This window comes from Anabas testudineus, chromosome 5, assembly GCF_900324465.2.
Source record: "Anabas testudineus chromosome 5, fAnaTes1.2, whole genome shotgun sequence".
Taxonomy (NCBI): domain Eukaryota; kingdom Metazoa; phylum Chordata; class Actinopteri; order Anabantiformes; family Anabantidae; genus Anabas; species Anabas testudineus.
This window is the reverse complement of record NC_046614.1, coordinates 21,967,960-21,990,347: the sequence shown is the minus strand read 5'-3', so window position 1 is coordinate 21,990,347 and position 22,388 is coordinate 21,967,960. Positions and strand designations below refer to the sequence as shown.

Below are 22,388 nucleotides of genomic sequence, written 5' to 3'. Positions count from 1 at the left end.
AAAGTTGAGTTGTGTCCACCTAATGAACAATGAACAATTCTCATTTAACTCTACTTTTGGTTCCTACCAACTCCTGAGGGAAATATATTGCTCTTGATCTGCTACATGCTCCACTATTACTAATTAAAAAAAAATCCAATTTAAAAAATGAGAAGGGTTTGAGCAAATATTTACACTCATTTCAGGGTTTCTGCTATTTAGACAAAAAAATATATTGTGTGTGTATATTATTTTATTTTTTAAGGTATAAAAACATTGAAGCAAATATATTAAAATAAGTCAGAATGCAGATAGAATATTATTATTTTAATATCGGGGTATATTAATGTTTTGAGTGTTTTGTATTTGGCAGGTTTGATCTTCTATACATTACAGGTCAGTAGTGTCCTTGGATCTTTTTTTTCCCCACTTCCTGCTTTTCTCCCGCCTCCGTGTCCATTACCTCGCTGTGATTGGCTGTCTGTGATGACATGTTCGAACCGTCAACTAAGCTGCAGCGCTGATTGGTTGAAACCTCCTCACGTCGGTAGAGTCTCCGCCTTCTCCCGGCAGAGGACAGGTTGAAGATGGCGCTGTCCCTGAGGTGCTTTCTCCGCTCAGGAAAAGTATGAGATCGTCTAAATATGTTCTTTTGTATGTCAATTCTGGTTTGCTGCTGATTCTTGTCATTGATGGGATATCTCTGTCTTTGTACAGAATGCCGTGTCGGCTGTACGGCAGCGGGGATTTCATAGGAGCGCTCCGGCCGCTCTCCAGGTCAGTGCTAGCAGCTAGCAGGCTAACTTTAGCTAATACAGCTAGTTAACACTCTGTGTGTTTGTTTTTATTTTTCTGTTATTACTTTATAATTAAGGGACAGCTGGTATTGTACGTTGTTGCTGAATGATTGTCCGGTCACTGAGCACAGTTGGTTACATCATGTCAGCCCTGCTGATGTTTTTACCGGTGTTTGGATGAAACACTGAATGGCTTCAGTTAAACTGGTGTCGCCTGTTCAGTGAACTCACTTTAAACATTATATTATTAATATTATTTATATTATATTATATTGTTAATATTATTATGAGTCCTGTCTCACTAGACCAAGCTAGAGACCGATCCAGCAGATGACAGTCAGTTATAGACAATAAACCTGACAACTGTACAGACTGTGTTGACCTGTGAAGAGTTTTATTATAGTACAGTGAACAAATACAAAAAAAAAATACTCTGCTGTAGAAATGTGTACGTGGTATTTTGAGAACTTAACCATGAATACATTACAGCCTATAAACCCACTGACTGTGGTGCTGCTGTTGCTTGTCAGGTGACCGTCCGTGATGCCCTGAATCAGGCGATGGATGAGGAGATGGAGAGGGATGACCGGGTGTTCCTGATGGGGGAGGAGGTGGCTCAGTATGATGGAGCCTACAAGGTGAGGAACCCGTCCTCAAAGGGATGTTTGAAGACTTGGATTAAAGATTCAAGTTGGGTTAGTTATAAAATGTTAGTGAGCATCTTCCTGACTACACTAACACCAATGCGTGTGTAGGTGAGCAGAGGTCTGTGGAAGAAGTACGGAGACAAACGTGTCATTGATACTCCGATCTCTGAGGTGAGACACTGATGTTTTCATTTATCCACTAATTGTTGCTTCGGTTGGTGTGTGATTAAAACACTCAGAGGAAGCAGGAACTGTGTTTTCTTCAGCTGATTAACGTGGTCTCTCTCTCTCTCTGGTGTAGATGGGCTTCGCTGGCATTGCAGTGGGATCTGCCATGGTGAGTCTCTGTTTGTCCACATTGCGCCACAGTGACTGAAACTCTGAACTTTATTTTTATTTGTGATAAATATGATTAAGAAACGCTTCAAAGTTCACCTCAAGCTGTGACAGTGCTTTGGTTTTTGTGAAACTGTAAAAATGACATGATGTTACTACTGTTGTGCAACTAACAGAGTTGCATTTTGGGTAATGTAGGCCAAGTTTTCACATGGAAGAAAAATGTGATATCTCTGGTTTTTCTATTTTGATTTTGGTACTTGTGCTAAAATGACTTCCTTTGTGGGTCAGAAAAGGTTATAGAAGTGTAATACTTACTAAGTTAGTCCAGCTCATAAACGCACGTTGGCATCATTACTATATGATAAACAGTAAAGTTGAGTTAGAAGCTAAATGAATCATGTAAACAATTCTTTTTATCTAACGAATTATTATTTTATTTTATTTCTATATGAGGGCCCATGGGTTCTGCCTGAGTCTCATGTGGATATGTTAAGACCACTACCACTACTAATTAGACAGGATATAATTTAGACTTGGGAGGACTCAGGTGTTTGTCTTAAGTACTACAGACTGAGACCTGTGAAGACTTTATATTACAGTACAATGAATGTGCAATAATTGAAAAGCTTAAAAAAAATACTGTGTACATGGTATTTTGAGAACTTGACTGGTTTTTTTTTTTTGTTTTTGTTTTTCTCCAACAGTTTTCTTTAACTTTAATCTGTTGCTCCTTCAGGCCGGCCTAAGACCCATCTGTGAGTTCATGACCTTCAACTTCTCCATGCAAGCCATCGACCAGGTCATCAACTCTGCAGCAAAGACCTACTACATGTCAGCTGGTCTGCAGTCAGTGCCAATCGTCTTCAGAGGTCCCAATGGAGCGTCAGCGGGAGTCGCTGCACAACACTCGCAGTGCTTTGCTGCATGGTGCGTTTACTTACATCTGATACTGTTCATGCTGTCACTGAGCTCTTCCACTGTAGGAACAACTGTGTGACAAGTGGAAAGTCTGTAATTAATGTGGAGGACAACGACTTGTTAGACTATTCCAAAAGTAGCTGACCACCTGCCTTCATCGAACTGTTTGCACATTTCACTAATACAGAAAGGGATGGTGGAAAAATGCCATAAAAATACCCCCTTAAAGAGGCTGTGTAAAAACGACCTTTTCAGGCTACTGCATGTTTGTCAAAGGTTCAGGTTTCCACAGTTAAACTTCGTTGTGAATATTAATGCCTCATGGGGAATTTCTGCAACAGCCGTACTTGTCTCAGAAATATCAGGGTGCTTGTTGTGTCTATCTGCAGGTACGCTCACTGTCCCGGTCTGAAGGTTGTGAGTCCCTGGAACTCAGAAGATGCCAAAGGTCTCCTAAAATCAGCCATCAGAGAAGATAATCCAGGTGAAATACCACACTGCAACAGGTCAAAGGTCATCACCAGGCTGAAGGTTTTACACTCTGGAAGGAAAACTTTCCTGTTTGTCACCGATTTCAGAACCAGTCTTGTCTTTAAGAGGCTGTAAATTATACTGATGCTAATAGAGTCATGAGGAAAGTTTGAAGTCAGGGTCATAGGCAAAGAAGGTGGAAGTAGTTTTTCCTGTGTGGATGAATTGGTCCATGGTGCCCTGCACCAATGAAAGGTCTTTGCATCCTTCAACCACAATGTTCTTTCTGCTTCTTGTAAAATCTAGTTCAGTAAGTTTAGCAATAATAATTAAAGTTGACTAAAGATGAGTGAAGCAGTTGAATTTAATCAGTGCTACCGTATATGATGTGTTGCAGTGGTTTTCCTGGAGAACGAGCTGATGTATGGCGTTCCCTTTGAGTTGACGGAGGAGTCACAGTCCAAAGACTTCACCATTCCCATCGGCAAGGCCAAGATCGAGAGACAAGGTGAGGCTAAGGCTGGGTGCTTGCAGACTTTCACACTGCGTGACAAAATGCAGCATTTTTTAATTAAATAAAAAGGGGAATAACAATGACACAGTGAGGGAAGAATCAAGAGGGATGTCCAAAACGAAGCGGACAAAAAAAGCTGGACCTGGTTCAACGTTTTCAGTCATGTGACATCAACTGCGTCTCGGTGCCTTGCCCGTTTGTTCTGACTTTCTTGACATGGTTCTCATTAAGCATGTAAAGCACGTCTTTAAATTAAAACCCAGACCACATTTCCACAGGATGTTTCTACATCCTGTTTGAGATTTGACTGACTCTTTGCTTTGGATAATCTGCTCTGATCATCTGAGAGTTTGCAGCTGTGTGAGGAATTGAAGATTCTGTGTGATGAGTCAAATCTAATTAAATTTGCGTGTCACTGAGCGAAGGACCCAAAACCTTGTTGTTGTTCTCTGGGGTGAACCGTCATATCTTCACTTGTTTACAGTACTATAAACAGGAAAGACAATCTGCTGCAAATCAAAGAACATCTGGAGCTAAATGACTGCTACATGCAGTATATAGCACGTGTATACATAACCATGTATGTCTTTCTGTCTTTCCTGTGTTAAGTGCTTTATCAGACCTACTGTAACTGTTCTTAGTTACTTTATCTCTCTGTTCTCTGATGAATGAATCAGCACCACCAGTCAGTTCACACAACAGCAGTGGATAGAAATGTGCATTAATTAGTTTCTTATTACATTTTATTAACGTTTTGATGCTGACCTGACTTGAACTGTTTCTTTCTTCTTCACTTCTGTGTTTCAGGAAATCACGTCACCATGGTTTCTCATTCTCGGTTTGTTGGTCACTGTCTGGATGCTGCTGCCGTCCTCGCCAAGGAAGGAATCGAGTGTGAGGTAGAGGAATGAAAACATGGGTTAATACCCGATAAAGACGACCCGTGCTCAGCAGCCTGTTAACTATTTCTTGTCTGACTGTCAGGTGATCAACCTGCGGACCATCCGTCCTATGGATGTGGAGTGTATTGAGACCAGCGTGATGAAGACGAACCACCTGGTGACGGTGGAGGGCGGCTGGCCTCAGTTCGGGGTCGGAGCTGAGATCTGTGCAAGGATCATGGAAGGTAACGGGCGACTGACACTGACTGAAAAGTGAAGCTTTAAAATGTCATATATGATTCTAAGAGTGTAAAATGAGAAAGTGTGAAGTGAGTCATACGTTGTTTTTTTTACCTCAGTGTCTGTTTCCTCTGCACTGCTTTTAATCTGAGTCCAACCTTTTTGCATAAGAGGCAGACGTCCAGAGTCCCCTGAAAGTCTCTCTCATAATAATCAAGGCTCTGCGATAAATTAAATCCAACATAGAATTCAGACATTTCTTCTTATTTCTTGGTGTAACTGGACCTGTTGTTTGTTTTTTGTGTGTGGTTTGTACGTTAAGAAACTAACGCTGTGTAGCACGAGCGACCTCTTATTAGCTGCTAATCTGTTTGAGGCATTCAGGGACAGTACAGAGTATAGTTAAGTTGTGTTTCACAAAGCTCAGAGTCCAGTATCCTACATGTTAGTTTACAGTAAGTGTGTTTTTGCTTTCTCTTGTACGGTTTAGTTTTTAATGAGCTAATTACTAATTAATTAAATAGTTAAGAGATTCATTTATCAGAAAAAAGTCATTGGTGACGACCTTATTAAGATAAATCTCGTCTGTGTGTGTTTTTCAGGTCCTGCCTTCAACTACCTGGATGCTCCGGTCACCAGAGTGACTGGTGTCGACATCCCCATGCCGTACGCCAAAATCCTGGAGGACCACAGCCTGCCACAGATCAAAGACATCATCTTCTCTGTCAAAAAGACCCTCAATGTCTGAAACACACACACACACACACACAGAGGACAAACCCACCTGAGTCCTCTGCTTGTTCACACAGATGGTGGGAACATCGTCTGATTCCAATATTTGAACCATGTGTAAATACAGCCAAACGGTTCCTTTTAAAACAACAAAAAATTAAAAAGCTTCACATTGTCAAGTTTCCAGCCAGATGTTGGTTGATTAAAAAACGCACAGCTGTTTAACCTGCAGCCAGAGCGGTAGATACGCAGAGTTCGGTCCACTCCTCGCCTCCGTTAGTCAGTTACAAATTTAACCAAACTATTTGCGTGGCTCTGGCTGCTCCCTCATATCCTCCCTTTCAAAAAAAAAACTCCTGTAGGATTTTGTTTCTGTGGATGTTTAATTGAAAACACAGCTGCTGATGGAGCACAACAAAACATCTGGATTTGGTCAGTCTGCAGGTTTGAGAGCTTGGCGTTCCAGAGCCCCAGAGGAACTTGTACTTTTTAATCAAATACTGACCAATAATCAAGAAGTATCTAATCAGATATTTTACACCTTGATAAATTAGGATTTTACGCCACATTTTATTTGAGCTAGGCTCTTTGACACTGAAACAACTGCTCAATCAGAATCTGATAAAACATCTGCAACAAAAACAAATCTGAATCCTGACATTATTCCTGCATGTTCTCAAATTTAATGTCACAAACTGATGGAGGCCTCATTTGTGCTCTCAGTAGTTTTGCTGTAGATAAACTCCAACATATTTCCAACCACCAGAACACACATTGTAGTCAGTCTGCTAGTTTAAATCCTGACACATACTCGGATCTGTCTCTAAAAGCAGCAGTGAAGAACGAACCAGCTAAAAGCTGGAGCGAGGTCAGGAGTATTTATTGTTGCTGCAGCACCTCTGTGTTTTCGTTGCTGTAAATGACTCTGTTACAGAAATAAAACGTATCAATCCTTCATAATGCTTCAGTCCTTCAGCACATTTATGGTTTTATTTCTTGTCTCTAATAATTCAGGACTCAAGTGTTGAACAAGTACTCAGATCTTTAGCCACAAGTCCCACAGTGTAAAAACATGTACTTAAAGTAAATGTGCTTCTTCTGGACAAATACCACTGTGGAACTACTTTTAAGTGCTTTATGTATACAGTATTTAAATGCAGATATGTATTTACTATAAAGACTAGTTTAACCTCTTCAAATATACACCACATACAAAAACACAAGGACAACTCAATAAATCAAGTGTCAACATCAAAACATTGCAGCTGAAGCTTTTTATTGTCAAAGTTTTACAGGAACCTGTGGAGGTCTGATGATCCGCATCAGACTCGCTGTAGTTCAGATGGATCAACATGAGCTCTGAGACCAACCATGAGGAGAAAACAAATCTGTCATCTGCCAAGTCCTTCCTCAACTTAGACACCAAAATAAAAAAAACATTTACCAAAGAAGCTTTGAGAATTAAAAGATTGAACCCTCATTACAAATCAAACCGTGCTGTATCATGTCCTGAGCTGGAAATAAAAGGTCTTAAAACTCACTGATCCTTAATAACCACAGGATTTTGTACCAGCCACAGTGAAAAAGTAGTTTACCCATTTAAATACAGCCTGTTTTCTACAAAATCAACCACTTTTTTGTAAATTATTCTGAAACCACAGCTGAAGTGTTGCCAGGAGAATATTCTTTTTTCATATTAATAATTCCTTTTTCGTGTCACTTTACCGTCATCTTCAGATTGGATTTACTGGTAATTTGACATATTTAGTTCTCATTCAACATCAAATTTGTACTACTGACATGAAAAAGATGTAATTTTGATTTTACTGATTTGCAAGGCAAATAAGCATGTGATCCTGGAAGATGTTTACTTGTCTCAAACTCTGGTGGCCGAATGAATCACTTAGATTAAAAAACACTGAATGAGCAGCAACAAACAGACGTCAGTGTTCATATGCACAAAAATAGTGAAGCTATCGTCTGACAACAGTTTTCTTTAGCAATAGCTTCCCAGTTTTGGCATCTGTTGTTTTAATGGACACTTACTGGTTGGTGGTATATTGAAGGGGGGAGTGTAGTGATGGTTTGAAGCGGGTCTAAAAGCAGCCTGCTTTAAACAATCTTACTGAGGTCTTGAATATGTTCTGCTCAGTTCACTGACATCCAAAAAACAAGTTAAAGAAAAACAACAAAAATAAAACATGAAAGCAAACTGATTAATTCCAGCTCAGCTCACACAAACCGTTTAAAAAGCTTCAGTCCACAAACACAAACAGTCTCAACAGTCTGAGACTTTGACAGAAACTCAAAACTATTTTCTGCTGCGGTGATTTTATAAACGTTAAACGCTGCCTGAACTCTGAACACCCAAACCAGGATTAGAAAATAAAACGCCTGTGAAAACTTCCACCATCCAGCAGCTGGATAAACATGAAACACTCCTGCTAACGGGCAACAAACTGGAAGTGCAACAAACCTGTCAGATATTTGTACATTTACAGAACGTGGCGTAAATCAAGGCAGCGATACTCTCATCCTTTATACATGTGCATTCAAAGTGGAGTCACTGTACAGTATTGTTTCACTTCTGAGGGTCAAAGGTTATATTTTTAAGATATGGTACTAATTACAGGGAAATGCTTATTTTAAGGGAGAACAGGAGAATATCCGGTTTTCAAGAAACAGATCAGGAGAAGTTGTTTTAAAATTTGCATGTGTGAAATTTCTCTCAATATTTAATTTCTTTCATGTTTGTTGGTGATTATTAGATAGTGGATTGTTTCAAACGACACAAAGATAATGGCTGTTAGCGTGTAGGGATCACTTGTTTACTACTGAACCTTTTAAATATAGATTTTAAGATAGTAAAATGAAGAGATAACATCGTTTGTGAGTCACTTGATTTGTTTTGAAGCAGCAGCTTCAGAGCTGAGTGTGGCATCAGTAAATGATATAAAAGGTTAAAAAAAAGTCTAAATTTTATTTTTACTTTCTTGTCTTGTGTTTCTTTTTACTTATTTATCTACAATTTAAATTTCTTTTATCCCTGATTATCCTAGTACTCCATAATGCGCCCCTAAAATTAGCACCAAATTAAGAAACACACGGAACAACTTGTACAGTTAGTAAATTATTAGTAAACTGTGTAAAAGAAAATGTCACCATAACATCGATCTTGGAAGCGGCTGTGTTATGTGGAAGGCTGTCAGGGGGTGAATATGGGATCCTGCTAACCTGATAACGAAGACACACAATCAGTGCTGCAATGATACAAATAATCATGTGATCAACTAGCCGTGGGTGTTTTATTGTTACCTTCATTGATTCAGATGCATTTCTGGGTTCAAATTAACTAATTTTCTGGTTTTATTTTTAATGTGACAAAACTGAAAATTGAAAGCTGTTATCAGTGTTCCTCTACAGTTACTGATCTCCTACATATCCCAGAAGGCCTTTCAACGCATAGGAAAGGGGGCGGAACCTGTGTCCTGCTCTCTGGTTGGGCATGTGGCCCATTGAGTCCAGGGGTGGGATCTCCACAGTCTTAGGGAGCCGATAGGTCAGATCGCCCGACCTCCGAATGTCCCTTCAACAGGCCGAGCCTCACCACCACCACCCTACTCTTCTTCTGCTCTGATCCTTCTTCATCCTCTTCGTCTTCCTCTATCTCCTTCGCCTTCCTTTTCCCTCTCTCCTTCCTCTTCTCCTCCTTACGCTCCTTTTTTGCCTTCTTCTTCCTCCTCTTCTTCTCTTCCTTTTCCTCCTCTGCTCGCTCCTCTTCCTCCTCGTCTTCTTGAACTCCATCCTGCACTTCTTCCTCTTCCACTTCTTCCTCTACAGCCATCTCAATTTCCTCTTCTTCTTCTTCCTCCTCCTCCTCTTCTTCTTCTTCTTCTTCTTCATCGTCCTCATCATCTTCATCCTCATCTTCTTCCTCCTCCTCTTCTTCTTCCTCCTCCTCCTCCTCTTCCTCCTCAATATCGTCTTCCTCTGCTTCTGTCAGGTGTTCCCCCTTAATCTGCTCATGTTTCATCTTCATCCTCTGTCGTCTGTTCTGTGTTGGCTGACACAAAGTACAAAGTTAAGAAGTCACCATAAACCATATACGGTATAAACAAAACCAAGCAGCTGCCGTAGCACCTCCATGTGCCTGAAACTTGTGTCTCCACCACAAATAGAGGATCAGAAAAAATTATAATTACATGATAATTACAAAATAAACCTATTGGAATTTCACAAATCCACAACCTGATACTCACAATCTTCTTGCCGTTTTGGAGCCTGTGCAGCAGTAACCTAACGGTGTCTTTGTTCTGACACAGTCCCATGGTGTTGAGAGCGTCAAGGGCAGAGCCAGCGCAGCCCTGCAGACGGAGTTCAGCCCCCAAAGCGGCCTGCAAGAAGTTGTTCTTCCAGATGTTCCTGGTGAAGAGCGGGACAGAGAGCGCCACCACCGTCCGGCGCTCTAGCAAGGTTTGGGCCTGCTCTTCTGACAGCTGACTGTCGCAAACAAACACAACAAGAGACACTAATCTCACTGCCAAACTACGACTGGTCAAATTTAGATCCCAAGGCCAATAATGAGACCAGAGAATAATCGAAATGAACTATCTACATTAGCTGGACTCTTAATGTTGATGATTGTGGACTGTGTGAACTCTAACTTACTGGCTGCTCTTAGAGAGGGCGTTGATATCAGGGGAAGAGCGAGCGGAGGCAGGTTGTGACAAGCGGAGCTTTGTCCTGGGCCCAGTTCAGACAGCGCTGCCAGGGGAACGATGACAGTGGCTTTCTGTTTGACACCTTCTGATGAAAGGGACTGTCCGCCCGTCTTGAAAGAGCCTTCATCTGCACCGTAACAGGAAACACACAATGTTTTTATTACACAATACTAACAAGATGTTTGTCCTGACAGACAGGAGCGTCAAACAGTAAGACCTCTCCTCCTCACCTCCTCTTTCAACTGCTTACTCCAAAACTCCATCATGGGCTTCCTGGCACCTTTAGCAGACCAGAGCATTTTGAAAGCCGCCTTGTAGCAGGACTTGCTCACCAGCAGCGCCGCTTTGCTCTTCTTCCCCATCCTGCGGCCTTTCTTCTTCTTGTCTCTCACCTCTGACTGCAACCACCAAACCAACACAGATGACACAAACAGAATTATTATTAAAAATAAATAAATTATCAGACCCAAACATGATCACACTTTGCATGTTTTAGATTATCAGCTGAAGATCACAGTACTAGACTCTATGACACAGCAAGCACAGAGACTATTCCTTTCATCTGTGGCAGCTCTCTGTTAGTCACCAGTGTGTGTGTACACTACTTTGCCTGACCAATACTGAGTTTGGACACAGATAAAAGGATTTGGTAGATGGCTACAGCCTACAAGATATTTTACATTGCTTTATATTGTTTCCTTTCTTGTACGAAGCCAATAGATTTAACTTCTTACTGTCTTTGTTGGGATTAAGGGATTTATTTGCCAATGATATTTGGACAATATTCTTCAATTTGGATGCACAGAAGACACTTTAAGGAGTATGGACATACTTTCAAAACAGGTTCAAATGCCTGTGTGTTTTTAAATATTTGTTTTTAACAGACAATGATTTGAGTATATACTGTACATAAATAGGTGGAGAGACAAACTAAGGAAATATTGTACATTCTTGTCTCACAACGGATGGAAAGGGGTGATGCTGCTGCTGTTGATGATAGTGAAGTGTTCAGTAAGACACTCTATAACTCACTACTTTGTGGAACTTATCATCCCACTGGCCATACTAATCTGCAGGTTATGTTTATGTTTTTTGCGAGAGATTCATTCTCACACCTGTTTAGCTGCAGGCGGTTTCAACCACATAGACCGCTTCCCGGTCGCTTTGCGTTTGCACTTGCTCCTGATGACCTGTGCACAAGTTTCGCACAGGAATGACTTCTCATTAACCACCGAGTCCGGGAATATCCACTGCACGGTCTCTGGAGTGGTGAAGGTGTACACCGCCCTCCGGTTGAAGCTGCGACCCTGTCTCTCAAACTCAGACTTGCAGCAGGCGCAGTTCATGTCCTCCGGCCGCTTGGGACGTCGGCGGCCACGCTGCATGGCGGGGGATGCAGTAGTGGCAAATTCGGAGGCAGCGGGCTTTGGATGGTCGGTGTCGGATTGTAGCGGCAGCGAAGACGCCTCCAATTCATTTCCTTCAGGACAGTCCACCTCCGCACCCACTGCAGGTTCAGGAAGCTCTACAGGTAAATCCACAGAGGGTAATACCGATGCGCTCTGCGCAGGATCAGCCGGTGTAGGGAGGCTTTCCTCCGCGGTAACTCCACCGTCTGCCACCGGTGTACCCGAGCAGAGGGGCTCATCTGTGGGAGTAAAGTTACTGTCCGCTGTGTGGGCATAGTCGTGCTCGTTCGCCTCGGATGAAGTAGCTGTTTCCTCATCGTTCCCCGCGTTGGTGTCGGTGTTTTCACTCGCCATGATGAAAGAGACGCTGTCCGGTGGGAGTCAGCAGAAAGAAACTCCGTCCACGGTCATCGCTGAGCTGCAGGCTAACAAGCTACAAGCTAACTCTGAAGCCCGCCAGAACAAACTCCGCGACGTCCAGACAGGAGTTTCCAAGTCAAACTTTCATAAATGCTTCACCTACGTCTGCAGCAAAGTTGGTTAAACATTAGAAAGATACGGAAACTTAAGTAAAAACTGATTTTCCGCTGGAACAAATCAGCAGCAGATTGAAACACAGAACAACTATCAGCAACAGGAAGTGGCCGCAGATAAACAAGATAGTTTCCGCTTTCTGTTAACGGTCAAACCCCCGCTGGCGCCACCAGGCGGTGGGAGGTGGATATTACACGCTATTAATACTCATCATTATTTTTCTTATTATTAATAATAACATTATTATTATTATTATTATTATTGTCACTATTATTATTATCATAAACTGCTTGTATTATTTATTATTATTTACGAGTGAGGTACAAGGCAAACACAATATCAATATCTTAAAACAAAAAATATATAAGCCAAGGAGAAAAACACATTTCCGTTTTTTGTGGTGTAAATGCAAACATTTTTTAAGATGAAAGATTTTTCACTTATCACATCCAGATTTTAATGCAGCTCCAATATCTGTGTTGTCTTATTTCTTATGATGAATTAGTCTTATTTTGATAGGTCTCACCGGAAGCTTGTATCCGGACGCCGGATGTAAATAAACAGCTCAGTAGCTACAAAGCTAACAGCTTTAACCGCTAGCTTTAAATTAAAGCAGCGTTCAGCAGTGATAAAAGAGTTATAGGTAAGACTCGGAAAGCTTTTAACGTTTAATTTAATTTCTCAGACTAGCGTTTTGTTTTGTTTTTTTGTATTTTCCTCATAGACATCATGCTAACCAGTCGATTAGCTCCTGTTGACAGCAGCGTTTGGCTAATCATCACCTCACACAGTAGTTTATCATCACATCCTACTTAGCTGTTGCTAATATTGTCATTCCTGTAATAAAACGATATGTTAAAACATTAAAAGGTTTTACATTGTCTGGGGCAGTGCAGTACATCAACACTACAAACCTGAACTCTAAAATCATAACAATTAACGTTAAATTGTCGCTCATCAGCAGCTGGATATAAAATGCTTCACAGTAACTAGATTTGTGTGTTTGTACAAGTCTAACTGCAATTATATGCAAAGCTTAATGTTCATAAGCATACAGTTTGTAACCATTTAGCTATTTCTGCATACATATGACATAAACCATGATCCCATTTCCACCCTAAAATTACTTAAAGGCAACGCAGTTGAATCAATAAGGCTCATTTAATAATTAATAAAATAAATACAGAACATGATCACGTGTGGCAAAAGCTTATGGACCTCAAGAAATACATTTATTTCTAAGGGGAAATTAGAATTAGGTGTCTGGGAGGGCCTGTCTTATTTAAAAAGAATAATCTGTGTGTAATCTGCACCATTATCAATCTCATGATAACACTTGTTTGTAAAGGTGTGCAAATGAGAATAAGTGAACATATGAGGTTTCTAAAAAAGGAGCTGTTGATGCTCAACAGGCCGGAAAGAATTTCAACTCCACCACTTGACTGTCAGGTAGACTGCGTACAAATAGAGAACGTTCATTTATTCACTTAAAGTGATCTTAAGTTGGTGTAAGTTGTTTCTGAAATGTAGCCTAAAATGTTTTGAGACTGGTGGCAGTATTTGTGAACTTACACATTCCTATAATGTTTTAGTGACGTTCTCATCAAGATTTTGATTTGTCAAAGCTACATTCACAGGCACTATCATAACACACCAGAATATGGATAATGGAGGCACCAGGGTTTGATGATATTGTGTGGAATTGAAAAGAAAATATCTGTGGTTTGCTGCGTTATTTTTGTCCCTGTGCCTGAGTGTTTTTTTTTTACAGCACACTGAATTACAATTCAGTTTAGAGGCAACAAACTATTCATAGCTTTGTGTGTGTCCACAGCTGAGTCTGATTTGTGTTGTATGATTTAATCACGGGTTATTAATTCAGTCTGAGTTTCATTAATCACTCACAGAAAGCTTTGTCTGTTTTTTCTGAGATTTATGAAATTAGGTCCACAGCTCCTCCTCCCGTTTCTAATCGGCTGGCAGTGTGCAGACACATCAGGGACGGAAAGCTAATTAGCCAGATGATGTCTAGACAGATGCTGCTGCTGCTGCTGCTGCATCAGATGGCTGCTTATTTCCATGCTAACCATTTCAGCGTTGCCATATCACAGCTGTTCATCATCTCATTGCAGGTGTTGGTGGAAACAGAAATGATCTTCTCAACAGTTTGACCTGAGGAGAAACAGCACGGACAGTCGGCCATCCCAGGGCTGCAGATGGAGAATGGAGACCTGGGTCACATGGTGTGTGCCTGCATGTGTGTTCTGCTGTCTGGCAGTTTAACCATTGACCAGTTGAACAATGTCTGGCACTGGAATAATGGCAGAAGCTTTGCTATAATAAGCTGCTATTGTAATGTCTCTTAACTTAATATTAAAGGGTTTTTGTCATTATTGCCTTTAATTGATTATGGATGTGTTGATATACAGACAGAAACTCCAGTAAGAGAGAGAGAGAAGCACAATATAGAATAAATGTCCCCTAACGGGAGTTGAACTGTAGGTTTTGCAGCGAACCACCTTAACCAAATAGGTTTAGTTGTAGCTTAGGGATTCATCAATACCACATTTTCTACAACACAACTATCTGATGTGGTGTTTGGCATAGTGGCCAAACTGTGTAACGGCAGTTACAAATTAGAATTACCTCCTTTAGCAGCCAGTCAAGTTGGAGTTTATCTAATCAGTTCATTCACGACTCCAAGTGGACATTTGTGCCAGGTGTAATTAAATTATCTCCAGTCGTTGCTGTGATGTTGGGTTCACAGGACTGTGGTGGATGGGAAATCACAGTACCTTCAGCCTTTGACTGTCCATTAATGTGTGGACAACAGGAAGCCAGGCTGCTTGGCTAGCAGTGGACTATGTACTGGATTACAAGGTGGTACGCAGTTCAGTCCTATCAGGTTTTCCATACTCACGGATTCCTGCAATTAAAATTACTTGAATACACACGTGAATGATAAAATAAAATTTTGCTACAGCAGAATGGATACAATTCTGATAATAAAGAGTCAATTTGCAGGTTTGTAATGCTCACAAAAAAGTGTTAGCTGTTTTATGGTTGCTTCATTTCCAATGGTTTTCTGTGAGAAAGTGTTTTTTGGGCCAGTGTGTATCATGTGGTTAATGGAGTAGTGCAGTTTGGCTACTACGCTAAAATGGCTTCACAGTCCAGTGAAGGTTTCTCTTAACCTGCACAGCGGGAATGACTCTTCTGCTACTATACGTACCCTATAAGCAAACATATCATCATCATGTGGAAACCTTTACAATGTTTTTATTTTTTCCAGAAAAAATTTAAACTTAATGCATATGAATGTATTGAGAGGTTGTGTCTGTCTGCTGTTTCTGCTCTGTCCAGATGGGGGAGCCAGTGACTCTGAATGTTGGCGGCTGTTTGTACAGCACATCTCTGTCCACGCTGCAGCGCTACCCAGACTCCATGCTGGGAGCCATGTTCAGAGGAGACCTCCCCACCGTTAGGGACGCACATGGAAACTACTTCATTGACCGTGATGGCCCACTGTTTCGGTGAGAGTGCATTTGTGTGGCAGCTAACTGTTCTGAGAGGGTCAGAGCCACCAGATCCACTGGAGATCATACAGTATAATGTTGGTAACTCTAAACCATCAACCACCAAATCTACCAGTATCAAGACTTACTTTCTACAAAGAGGGATAAATGATAAATCTGATGATGATGTTCATTTCATATTGTCAGAAATCCCATGAAAATACCCAAATCAACAGTGACATGATGCTAATAACAAATAATGTCTGTGTATCTAACATTGGATCTATTTTATTATATTTTCATCAGTGAGTCACACTGTTGGATTCTGTGACATGTAGTTTATTTTGGTGCTGAAGATACAGTAACTAGTAAAGAACCAAGTCACAATTTCTACAGTGTCCAGCTGTTTTGGTAAATTACTGAGGGATGTAATGATACTGTATGTTTTAAGCTCTTTTTAAATATACAGTGGCAAGAAAAAGTATTTTTCATGGAATTTCATGGTTTTCTGCAATAATACTCTTAGCTGTTCAGAGTTTAATTGACAGCTAAGAGTTATTGAATCAGCTCCACAGTCCAATCCAACATGTGTCTCTGCTGTTTCAGCTACATCCTCAACTTCCTGCGGACTTCAGAGTTGACCCTACCATGTGACTTCAAGGAGACCGAGCTACTCAGGAAGGAGGCTGACTTCTATCAGATTGAGCCCCTGATCCAGTGCTTGGGAGACCCAAAACCATTGCTGCCCTACCCCACCGACACTTACGAAGAGGTGGTGGAGCTGTCCAGCACCAGGAAGCTGTCCAAGTACTCCAACCCTGTTGCTGTCATCATCACCCAGCTCACCATTACCACCAAGGTTAGGGCTGTGTTGATATATCATGGCAGAATATTCCGTGATTAGTCTAAATAAGGTCGTCTTTATGTACAATGCATTCAGATAGTAGGCTTTTTTAATCCTCAGTATTTGTGTGTCGACAAGAATCTCCACTGAATGTATCTGCACTTTCTTAGGCAATAAAACAGCTGCATGATTCAAAGTTTTATCCTATCTGTATAAAATGTGGTGGCTCTGAGTGCAACTTAAGAAAACAGCTGCTATTAGATACAAGCAAATTAAAAACATATTTTCACCAATTTGAAACACAGAAGGCACATTGAAATACACATATTAGTGGCAAATTCAGAAAACACAACCACATAAAGGAAGTTAAGGTAAGTACACATTTTGGACAGAGAAGATAGGTGGTATAGGATGGGCACGAGAAAAGCTATAAATATACAGGGTTAAATCTGTCCCTCAACAGAAATGGAGGCTTTAGACTGCATTTACTTAGATAACCAGGTTGCAGTACACTGAGGAAGCTGATTTCTTTACTGTCATGTAAACACAAAATCTGGTTTCCTGTACTGGGGTAGAGGATTAGAGAAACCAGATTTCCCCAGGTAGATTTCACCTAGAGAAGTCTTTGCACTTTGCACTGTGAGAAAGTGTAAGTAGCACTACGTCTGTCTGCTCTCTCACAGCGCAGTCAGTCAGCACCTCAACACACATATTTAAAAAATGCAACTGGACGTCTTTCTTGTTCGGTAGAAACATTTAATTACTCATCAAAGTAGCTTCTTCAGTCTGAGAAAAGCTGGTAGATTCTTAGGTTGTTGAAGGCATTTAACCTTCCATCCAGAAGGCTTCATCCATTCTGTCAGACTGGAAAAGGAGATTTATGAAGTCACAGAGTTGTTAATGCTTTGCTGGTCACCTGCCTTTTATGTGTGTCACTGTGACTGTGAAACCACCTGGGTAGTGAAGAAAGAACTGCTCTGTAAGTGGGTGATAGATTATGCCTGAGACCTTAATTAAAGTAAACATTAGATGTTAATAACATTTTGTTCCACATGTACATTTATCTACACATTTTATTGTGTCATATTATAGATTATGTTGTGTAAATACTGAAAGTACATCAAGCAGTGTAACAACAAAGTACATTTTAAACACGACTCTCTGCTACTTTAGGTTCATGCTGTGTTGGAGTCCATCTCCAACAGTTTCACAAAGTGGAACAAACACATGATGGATACCAGAGACTACCAGGTGTCTTTCACCTTTGGGCCGTGTGACCACCAACAGGAAGTCAGCCTGCGTGTCCATCTGCTCGACTTCATCTCTAAAGCGGTTTGTGGTTTATTATGTTGACAATGATTCCAAGATTGAACTGATTGTTCAAAACCAACTTGTTAGCATATACACTGCCCATACACTTTTTCAATTGTAGCTAACATCTAAATTTAAATTTGCTGTCTGTGTTGTTATTTTTCAGGGTTTCACGATTCGCAACACACGTGTTCATCACATGAGTGAACGGACTAATGAGAACACAGTGGAACATCACTGGACGTTCTGCAGGCGAGCTCGCAAAGTCAACAACTGACAGATGAACCAAACGATGACTAAGTAACAGAAGACAACGTTAATGTGTCTGCAGACTGAAAGACAATGAGTGATGTTGGTGGTTTTGTTTTTATGCGTTAATGTTTTGCATGATGCATGTTGTGTTGAGATCATTCTCACATTCAAGGTGCGGGTTGCAGGAACCTCATTGGACACCTTTGGAATGAACTGAGATGCAGACTGAGAGCAGAAGACTGGAATTATATAATTTATCCAAGGTACAGTGTTTGGGTATGGCATGTTGTATGGCAGCTAAATATTTGGCAACTAGGGATGAAAATAAATGGGTTAAATTAAAGGAAGGTTTCCCATTTTTCAAGTCTGTCTTAAAACAGCTGTCAGGTGCCCAAATTAATATAGTAACAGGTTTTTCTTGCTGCAGTTGCTCCTGCTGTTCATATTAGTCACAAGGAAATCCCTTTGTAATGAGATTCTAATGTAAGTGATTCAGAGACTAAATCTGATGTATTTGCTCTGTGTGAAAATATATTGGAAAGTGAAATGAGCTTTCTCTCTTTAAACTGAATGACCAGGCAGTTTATTGTGTTGAATTTAGTTATTTAGTAATTTATTCTATTTTTAACAAGTGTCAAAGAGCCCAGATAAACGGACATGAATAGTAAAATTAAATACAAAAGTATAAAGATGTGAAATATGTGTAACATGCAGTATAAGCCCTACAGGCCTCAAAGGAGGAGGTGGAATGAAAAGAGACCCTCAGATAAGAAGATGGAATAACAGAAAGACGGTTAAACCTCAAGTGGAGAGGTCAGGAAGACCTCAGAAGGAAAGACGGCACGAAAGGAGAGATTCCCCTGAGCAGTCACACCACAAGAGGACAACATGAAGGAGCCTGATCAGATTCAGCATAAGGAAGAAGAACCAGAGCTGGTGATTAATTATACCTGCTGCATGTCTCCGATTTCAGAGGCATTACCACTAAAGGAGGAAGAGAAGGGAGAAGGTGAAGAGCAGCACCATGAAGCAGTAACCAGAGATGGAGGGTAGATAGAAAGGTGATTTTGAAATATTGATTAAAACAGTGAATTTCATCTGACCTCGCAAAGTCGGCATGGTAACTGACAAACTCACATGATGGAAGTGCAAAGTTGGTCAATCAAAACTGTAGAGGAAGCATTACTTAATATAGGAGAAAGAGTTTACAAACCCTAGGATCTAAGATCAGCGGGAGACAACATGGAGGAGCTGCCTAACTAGGCAAGGCTGCAATAGGCCGGTCGGACCTGGAGACTCTAACAATGAGAAGAGATGATCGGCTCACACACAAACCAGAGACTTTCAGCAATCAATTTTTCTATTTTTATGCTCCTCAGCCATCCTAATTTTTCAACCACCAATGAGGTTTTCAGTAAAATGACAGTCAAGACAGGGAAAGAATATTTCTGACTGATTCTTGTATTGTTGATTTCATTATTTAAAAACTTTTATTGTTTACTGTTAGCTTTTGCACCTGCTAAATAAAGTACAACATCTGCAGTTAAAATAAAAGCCTTGCCATTTTATAAGGGTTTTGTTAAAAGTGTCCATATAAAAGAAATAGATTGGGTGTGACTAAGTCAGGTTCCCTAGATGAAGTCTACTATTGTCCAGCAATCATAACTAGTATTACTATAAGAAGGGAGCTACCATTATGCAGGTGCCAGTGAAGATGTAGCAGGAGAAACATTGGGATGAAGGCAGTGAATAGCTGGGATAATCTTTTCAATCTTAATAGAAAACTGTTCTGTTTAACCTCAGGCAGGCAAGTATAGAGCACTTTAATGTGAGGGCTGAACTGGACTCCTGTACAGGGTTTATGTCTTAACGCAGTACCTACTATTGTTTAAGTTTTACATACACTCATGTGATGGTTATTTTAGGCTGTCAGTGATTTCTTTTAAGTGTTTTTTTATTTTTGGGTTGTTCTATTAATTAATTTAGGCACTGGCTGAATTTCATCACTCAAGTGATAAATTCTTAGAAGTTACATCTGTTTCAGTGTAGCTCAGGCCTGATCCACATCTAAAGAAATAAAGAAGTATAATACTGTACGTTTAGACTTGCAAATTTAAAACAAATCAAATGGCTGTGTAATGAGGTTGTCACACACATTTTCACATTCACACTAACATCAGCACTGCATGAAAAACACAGCCCCCTCATTCATTCAAATGGACCCACGATGCTGATAGAGCGGGGAGCCTGACAGGGAGACTCTGACTAAAAAACACACAGGTGTCTTCTTTTACTTTAATGTAAAGTTATGTGATTCAGTAGTACATATAGTGGAAAGAAAAAGTATGTGAAATATGAAATTTTTTGGTTTTCTGCATTAATTTGTCATAAATGTGATATGATCTTCATCTCATTCAAGAGAATTAACAAATATAATGTACCTAAAGTAGTAACACAAAAACATTCTGATGTTTCATTCCTTTAATAATGTATACTTTATTAGGGGATTAATAAAGTATACATTCCTTTATCGAGAGCAACCCTTGAAAATAATTACTGGTTGGCAGCAATAACCTCAAACAGGTACTTCCTGTAGCTCTGGATCAGACCTGCACATTGTTCAGGAGGAATCTTTGCGCATTCTTCCTGCAGAACTGCTTTAGCTCTGTCATATTCTTTGGACGCCCATGTGTGAACACTCTTGTTGTAATATTATTACAGTACAATTAATCTAATTAAAAAATATTGGTTGGTACATACAGTGAAGAGTGTTTAGAACTGTACATTGGACACAGCCACTATGCAGGATGGGCCAGCACAGCAGGAACAACACCCCAGGACCAGAATCAGCTGTGTAACATAAACAAAGGACACCAGTACACATTTTGGACAGAGAAGATAGGTGGTATGAGAGGCGTGTGAGAGAAGCTAAATATATATAAGTGTGTATTTGGAAAAACCCTCTCTCAACAGATATGGTGGCCACAATTTGCCATGCTGCCCTTTCATCTATCCCCAGGAAAACCAAGACCACTTCACACGTCCACCAGGAGGGCCACACTTTAATGAGGATAGCAAGGATATTAATAGGTGAGACTAACACATCTACTCACACTCCTGTTTCTTTGTCCAACTAATGAGCCTGGTCAGGTCGGGTGTGAAGTGAAACCATCCTAGAGGATAAATGCCAGGTTTCCTAACAACTTTCCTCAGACCCGATACGCTATGTGAATGAGTAGTGAAACATTTCACATTGACAGTCTCACACACTGCATCACGGACTACATAGATTTTTGTGTGGAAAACACCGTGCCAACAAAGACAGTGCTGTGTTTCTTGAACAATAAGCCCTGGGTCACTCCTGAGCTGAAGGCGCTACTAAATGAGATGAAGAGGGCCTTTCTCTCAGGGGACAAGGAGGAAATGCGCAGAGTACAGAGGGATTTGAAATACAAATTCAGAAGGTGCAAAGACAGCAGGAAGAAGTTGGAGCATCGCCTGGAACAGAACAACGTCTGTGATGTGTGGAGAGGTCTAAAACACATCTCTGGCCATGGTGAGGCTGGAAATGGTCGCCAGGTCACAGGTGACCAAGCCTGGGCAAATGAACTGAACCTATTCTTTAACAGACTTGATTCTGCCCAGCCCCCAGTCTCCATCCACACGGCCCCCTCCTCATACCTTTCAAGTCCAGACATGTCCTCCCAGCAGCAGCTGTTCACACCTCAGCACCAAGCAGTCCACTCTGCCCTTCCTCCGACCACAACAAAGGACTCATGGACGTAGAGCATTATGGTGAACTGGTATGTTTAGATGCTGTCTTCCCAACTCTCACTGATCACTAGGGTTTGTTGATGGTGAAGTGTTTGGTTGCTCTACATCCCAGTGCGCCCTCATGTCTGTGTTTTCTTCTGAACCCACCCTTTTAGTTAGGCTGTCATAATTAGTCCTGCCGGAGTCCCTGCTGCACTACACTAAATATACATTCACCTCAAACTTTATCTGACTGTGAATACAACTAACTGCAATCTCTCCTCTTCTCTCTCTTTCCCTCTCCCTCTCTCTTTTCCCTCTTCCTGTCTCTCTGTCGAGCTACACGTCATTCCACCCTTTGCCCTCTGGACCTGTCTGACTCGTCCTGATGCCCAACTTCTGGCTGGAGATCTCGTCGCCTGGATCCACCGTTTGCCCTTTGGGATGCGTTTGGAGACTGGATTGGTCACAAGCTACTATGATGTCGGTCCCGGCCTCGACCCCCCAACAACCCACAAGTCCAGACCAGCC

General features: G+C 40.9%; 3 protein-coding genes across 5 annotated transcripts; 2 read left to right on the top strand and 1 right to left on the bottom strand.

The window, feature by feature from the left end:
- The first annotated feature begins 516 nt into the window (after positions 1-516).
- Positions 517-6,475, top strand: pdhb (pyruvate dehydrogenase E1 subunit beta). The gene is made up of 11 exons (XM_026348449.1): positions 517-605; positions 697-756; positions 1,307-1,414; positions 1,532-1,594; positions 1,725-1,760; positions 2,499-2,689; positions 3,070-3,164; positions 3,549-3,659; positions 4,473-4,564; positions 4,650-4,791; positions 5,389-6,475. Exons 1-11 carry the CDS (start codon positions 567-569, stop codon positions 5,532-5,534), a joined length of 1,083 nt encoding a protein of 360 aa, XP_026204234.1. The 5' UTR covers positions 517-566; the 3' UTR covers positions 5,535-6,475.
- Positions 6,476-9,322: 2,847 nt separating this feature from the next.
- LOC113154303 lies at positions 9,323-12,286 on the bottom strand. 2 transcript variants are annotated; one of them, XM_026348411.1, is made up of 5 exons: positions 11,355-12,286; positions 10,470-10,637; positions 10,187-10,366; positions 9,778-10,018; positions 9,323-9,581 (listed from the first exon to the last, which is right to left on the bottom strand). In XM_026348411.1, the coding sequence occupies exons 1-3, from the start codon at positions 12,000-12,002 to the stop codon at positions 10,214-10,216; spliced, it is 969 nt and encodes a 322-aa protein (XP_026204196.1). In that variant the 5' UTR covers positions 12,003-12,286; the 3' UTR covers positions 9,323-9,581; positions 9,778-10,018; positions 10,187-10,213. The 2 variants fall into 2 exon arrangements, with proteins under 2 accessions (XP_026204196.1, XP_026204197.1); XM_026348412.1 differs by having other exon boundaries at positions 9,323-9,572.
- A 428-nt stretch (positions 12,287-12,714) lies between these two features.
- Positions 12,715-19,658, top strand: kctd6a (potassium channel tetramerization domain containing 6a). Of its 2 annotated transcripts, XR_003298130.1 has the most exons (7): positions 12,715-12,825; positions 14,315-14,425; positions 15,546-15,715; positions 16,304-16,556; positions 17,715-17,873; positions 18,019-18,367; positions 18,833-19,658. XR_003298130.1 is itself a non-coding variant. In XM_026350197.1 (6 exons), exons 2-6 carry the CDS (start codon positions 14,399-14,401, stop codon positions 18,127-18,129), a joined length of 720 nt encoding a protein of 239 aa, XP_026205982.1. In that variant the 5' UTR covers positions 12,715-12,825; positions 14,315-14,398; the 3' UTR covers positions 18,130-19,658. The 2 variants fall into 2 exon arrangements, 1 of the variants encoding a protein (XP_026205982.1); XM_026350197.1 differs by having other exon boundaries at positions 18,019-19,658.
- The last annotated feature ends 2,730 nt before the right edge of the window (positions 19,659-22,388 follow it).

Coding starts and splice junctions, on each gene's coding strand:
- pdhb (XM_026348449.1), top strand. CDS start 567: ATGGCGCTGTCCCTGAGGTGCTTTCTCCGCTCAGGAAAA. Junction 1,595..1,724: donor TTGATACTCCGATCTCTGAG/GTGAGACACTGA, acceptor TCTCTGGTGTAG/ATGGGCTTCGCTGGCATTGC. Junction 1,761..2,498: donor TTGCAGTGGGATCTGCCATG/GTGAGTCTCTGT, acceptor TTGCTCCTTCAG/GCCGGCCTAAGACCCATCTG.
- LOC113154303 (XM_026348411.1), bottom strand. CDS start 12,002: ATGGCGAGTGAAAACACCGACACCAACGCGGGGAACGATGAGGAAACA. Junction 10,638..11,354: donor AACCGCCTGCAGCTAAACAG/GTGTGAGAATGA, acceptor TGGTGGTTGCAG/TCAGAGGTGAGAGACAAGAA. Junction 10,367..10,469: donor GTAAGCAGTTGAAAGAGGAG/GTGAGGAGGAGA, acceptor GTTACGGTGCAG/ATGAAGGCTCTTTCAAGACG.
- kctd6a (XM_026350197.1), top strand. CDS start 14,399: ATGGAGAATGGAGACCTGGGTCACATG. Junction 15,716..16,303: donor CGTGATGGCCCACTGTTTCG/GTGAGAGTGCAT, acceptor CTGCTGTTTCAG/CTACATCCTCAACTTCCTGC. Junction 16,557..17,714: donor AGCTCACCATTACCACCAAG/GTTAGGGCTGTG, acceptor CTGCTACTTTAG/GTTCATGCTGTGTTGGAGTC.